Raw genomic sequence first — 4601 nt, 5'->3', positions numbered from 1 at the left:
GGACATAAGGCCAGCACGTTCCCTACAAACAAGATTTCTTGACAATCTGCCAGGCAGCTTTTGTGAATCTTCTTCAGAAATGCTGTGTGGTACAGGGAGCATGGCTGGACTTGCAGTTGGTCACCTGAACAGCCTACCAGGGACTTGAGGTCTGCATTTTAAACCCAGAACGTAAGCTACTGGTGTACGTAGCTCCCAATACAGAACAGCCTTGTAACTTTGGATAGTTAAGGATCTGTATGTTTATTTGTGGTGTGGGAAGAGGGCTTCCATGTTCTGAAGAAAAACTGAACCACTCAATGACTTTCTCTTCTGTGCAGGTGCAACTTAATGTCATCGTGGATATCCCGTTTCAAGACTTCCTTTTCCAATGCTAACAAAACTCTCTGGGTTTCTGTTTCCGTCCTGGTACTGCTTGCTGCTCTTACAAGCTTCCTCACTGGGCTGTCTCTTCAAAGACCAGCAGATGCAGCACCTGTAGGATCGGGGGACTCCTGGACTTTACTACAGCAGCTGTTGTGGCCATATATAAGGCTTCAACACTATGGACCACCCCCAGTATAACAAAGCTTCTGACTTTGGTCGTTATACTTCCAAGCTCTGATTGATGGTATATTTAAGGGTACATGTTTGGGTTAGTTTTGTTGGGTTGTGAGTTTTTTGGGGAGATGGGTTTTCTGTGTTTTTTTTTTTTTTCAAAGCATGACTTGAAAAAAATTTTTTAATCTCCCCATTCTGACAAAGGTCATCTTTACAAGTACCTAAAAGGGTCTCAGTTCCATTCAGGTTTACAATAAAACAGTTGGTAATTTTGAAGATGGCTAACAGTTAACATGACGAAGTGGTCTAGCCACAAGAGAATAAACAAAAATAATGTTTGCATTTTAGTCATGGAAGCTGTTCCAATGATGTGGATAGAAAAGGATTCAAGACTTGAAATGTAACTTTATTGAAAGCTTTTGATAATAAAGTTTTGAAGGAAAGCACGCAGTATTTATGAGTATGTTAAAACTCTTGTAGCAAGGAGTAGCTCGTACACAACATTAACAAACAGGAAGCTAGCTCTTCCCACTTTATCAATTGCTTCTTTGCTGGCAGAGTCCTTAAGCGTATGGTAGAGTGTGGAGTGAAATTCAGAATCTTCTTCTAGCTCTTCGGAAAATGCTTCACTGGCTTCAGTGATCTTGAGCTTTTGTGCTTTCTGACCATTAAACATGTAAAGAGACCAGTCTTTGACAGAATCTTGAAGATGCTCACTTACCTATTGCGGAAAAAAATGTGCTGTGAGATGATGCCCATGATGCCGACAGTATAAATACTAGTATAATCATGAGTGTCGTACAGAAACAAAACCAAGGTGCTGCTTTGAACTCCTAAAACAATATCAGCTCTCTGTGCCTAAGGGACTGTGTACCAGGTGCTGTATCAACACCAAAATCTTCCATCTAATTTGCCTCTGTAAAAGGCAAGGTTTGGCTACTCCAGCTGCTGCTCCTCTCTCCTGGGGCGAGAGTAGCTGGTGCAACAGGCATCGTTTTGTTTCAGTTCTCATTCCTGGGATTAAGTACTAGACTAACTCTTTGTCACATGCATTTAAACTCCAGAGGTGGAGACAGCTGCTCAAGATTTCAATAGCATAGTGTGCTCTGTATCTACAACTACATCTCAGAGTATTTTTCTGTGGGAGAAGCTTTAACTCCATATGTTTTAGTTCAGAGATGGAAATGAAATGCTTAAGTTGCTTATTCCTCTCTTTACAGCAGGGAACAAATGCAACCCCAGAGGGACAAGAAGAAATTTCCAGATATTAATTATAAGATGTGCAGATTAGACTGCTGGTCAGGGACCCCCTACAGTAGGGTACTTCATGAAAATCAGCATCCAGCTGGATCATCCCAGGTTTGGCTAGAGCCTCACTAACTGACCTATGTGTTTGTTTTGAAGACACACATCTCATTAGAGATCTCACAAGTGCATGAGCTCCGAAGTAGTAAAGAAGTTTCACTGACCCACTGAAAGCTGCTAAGCAGTCAGTCCCAAATCTCAGAACTGCTGCACCAAGAACTTAGGCAGGGGCTGAAGACAATGTTTGACATGAGCATAACTTACAGAAGTTAATTGTTTCTGTCTCTTTAACTGTGAGAGGGTTGTGTGCTGGTTTTCTCCTAAAGTTTAGTCTAACAAACCTTGAACACTACTTGCTCTTGACCTGCTTCTAGATTCCACTTGCTCCAGGCAAAAGCAAAAGCAGATGCAACCAGTGCCATCTGTTGATAGGCCCTGACTTCTGCTAGAGGAGCCTGTAATGCAAAAGTACAAGTTAGAAAATATGTTATTTCCTGGATTATACAGATGTGAGGAGAAAGCTTGCTTTAAGCAGAATCCAGATACTTGTGCCATGCAAAACATGTCTTCACACAGGAAAAAGGAGGGAAGAAAACCTCAGGAAAACCATGCACTCCTGCACTCACCTTCTTGTGCACAGAGATGTACTTGTGAGAGTACTCCCTGGGGAAGATATTCACCCCAGCTTTTCCCAAAGCTGCTCTTAGGTTAACTGGACTCATCCATTTTCCTGTGATGTGGGAAAGCGCATCCTTCTCGTCCACCACTACTGAAGACAACATACACTGACTACCCTGTTGAACAAACCAGGGAAAGCAACTTGCTGGTCACGAAAGCTATCTTCTGCTTCAGGCATCAAATATTAATACCTTTGCTATTCTGCGTACATTACCTAAAGCGCATCCTTCTCGTCCACCACTACTGAAGACAACATACACTGACTACCCTGTTGAACAAACCAGGGAAAGCAACTTGCTGGTCACGAAAGCTATCTTCTGCTTCAGGCATCAAATATTAATACCTTTGCTGGGTATTTGTATTCTGGATATTGCGTACGTAACCTACTGCTGGATATTCACCCCAGCTTTTCCCAAAGCTGCTCTTAGGTTAACTGGACTCATCCATTTTCCTGTGATGTGGGAAAGCGCATCCTTCTCGTCCACCACTACTGAAGACAACATACACTGACTACCCTGTTGAACAAACCAGGGAAAGCAACTTGCTGGTCACGAAAGCTATCTTCTGCTTCAGGCATCAAATATTAATACCTTTGCTATTCTGCGTACATTACCTACCGCTTTGGGCTGTAAACTTTCACATATCCTGAAGAACACCACTTCTCTGCAGGATTTTGGAAATGATGACACTGGTCTACTGCCCCACACTTACGCTCGTGGTGACTCTTAAAGTAGCATCTGTTACTGAACCGAGTTACGCAGCAGTGAGCATACATGCAGCACGCGGAACGTGAACCCCCAGAAGGAACAAGTAGCATTAGTGTAGTATATTGCCCAAACTGCTTTTGTTTCTCTTGGTATAGTTGAGAGGAACAAAATTGTCCAAGACTATTTCATCAGCTAGAGACTTAAAAACTGCCTTGAACTCAGAGGGTAGTACCAACAGTGAAGCGCTTACTGGGCCTTTGCAGAACAATCATACAGCTGCTTTATTCTGACCAGTTCACAGAAAGTAAGTTAGATCACCAGTACTGTTCCTTACAATTCTTGGAAAGGAAGGGAGATCCCCCCTCATCTTCACCGCACAGACTGAGAGTCAAATTGCTCTTGTGGAATCATCCCACATTCTTAATAAAGGATGCTGTAATAATGCTGCGTTTTTTAAAAAACTCTGCAAATTTTTAATAAAAAGAATTATTGACAGTACCTTAATTTGTATCTGAATGGTGGCAAAGACAGTAGTAACTGTAAGTAGTGCTTCATCCACTTCATCCACGCCAGCAGGTCGCAGTTCCCATGCCTGATACGGCATGTTGAGGTGAGCATCCTGCAGAAGTGCTACAGTGTGAAAGGCCCCCATCTCAAAGGTGATGCGCTTCTCTTGCGCCTCATACGCTATGTTGCTGATGCCATCAGTTCTCCATTGCTGGCCTTTAGGGATGCAAACAGACAAAGATGTACGCGGAAGGCTTGTCATATGTGCTGGGGAAGAATTAGTAAAGACCTCATAGGGTAACTACTATGCACAGACATGATATTAGTCACAAAATAAAGGAATTTGTTTAATGCAAATACTCCTGTCATTTTAATTGTCTCCAAGTACAAGATTGGGCCAATTTTGCTAGGAAAGCTTCTCCTTAATCTCAGAAGAAATACAAATACTAATGTAACTGTCATTTTGTTCTTGCTATATGACTGTCCACAAGCTCAAACATCAAATGGTTTTAATAGGTTCTACTTTCTTTCATGAATATTAAGGCAGAGGTACGTTGTATTTATTTAATAACTAGAATATCACACATTTGACTTTCATATTTTATTTTAACTTCATATTAATACATTTAGTTAGAAGCCAAGTTGGCTCAAATTGAACTTTGCATGGTGTCACCCTATCAAAACTCGATTTGGGGTATACTGACCATTAAATGGTACGTATTTTTTTCCATTTATATTACCAATCTACAGTAAAAAGCCTGAACAAGCAGTCCATTATTGGCTATCATCATCACGGCTTGGCTTCGCGAGCAAAGATCTGGGAAGGGCTTTTCCCACGCTCACTGCAAGCGATGAGCGCACCCT

At 41.9% G+C, this 4601-nt stretch overlaps 2 protein-coding genes across 2 annotated transcripts in view; one reads left to right on the top strand and one right to left on the bottom strand.

Annotated features, from left to right (window-relative positions):
- LRMP (lymphoid-restricted membrane protein) overlaps window positions 1-564 on the top strand; it is a 36532-nt gene extending 35968 nt beyond the window's left edge. The window contains exon 27 of the mRNA XM_010145681.1: window positions 321-564. Within this exon, the coding sequence (XP_010143983.1) occupies window positions 321-564 (244 nt within the window). The remainder of the gene's footprint in view (window positions 1-320) is intronic.
- Window positions 565-994: 430 nt separating this feature from the next.
- Window positions 995-4601, bottom strand: part of CASC1 (cancer susceptibility candidate 1) — a 19526-nt gene continuing 15919 nt past the window's right edge. Inside the window, exons 10-13 of the mRNA XM_010145680.1 lie at window positions 3730-3953; window positions 2472-2639; window positions 2187-2300; window positions 995-1261 (exon numbers count right to left, since the gene is read on the bottom strand). Of these exons, the coding sequence (XP_010143982.1) occupies window positions 995-1261; window positions 2187-2300; window positions 2472-2639; window positions 3730-3953 (773 nt within the window). The remainder of the gene's footprint in view (window positions 1262-2186; window positions 2301-2471; window positions 2640-3729; window positions 3954-4601) is intronic.

This window comes from Buceros rhinoceros, unplaced genomic scaffold (genome assembly GCF_000710305.1).
Source record: "Buceros rhinoceros silvestris isolate BGI_N320 unplaced genomic scaffold, ASM71030v1 scaffold661, whole genome shotgun sequence".
Taxonomy (NCBI): Eukaryota; Metazoa; Chordata; class Aves; order Bucerotiformes; family Bucerotidae; genus Buceros; species Buceros rhinoceros.
The sequence above is the reverse complement of the archived record's forward strand: the minus strand, read 5'-3'. Positions and strand labels throughout refer to the sequence as shown.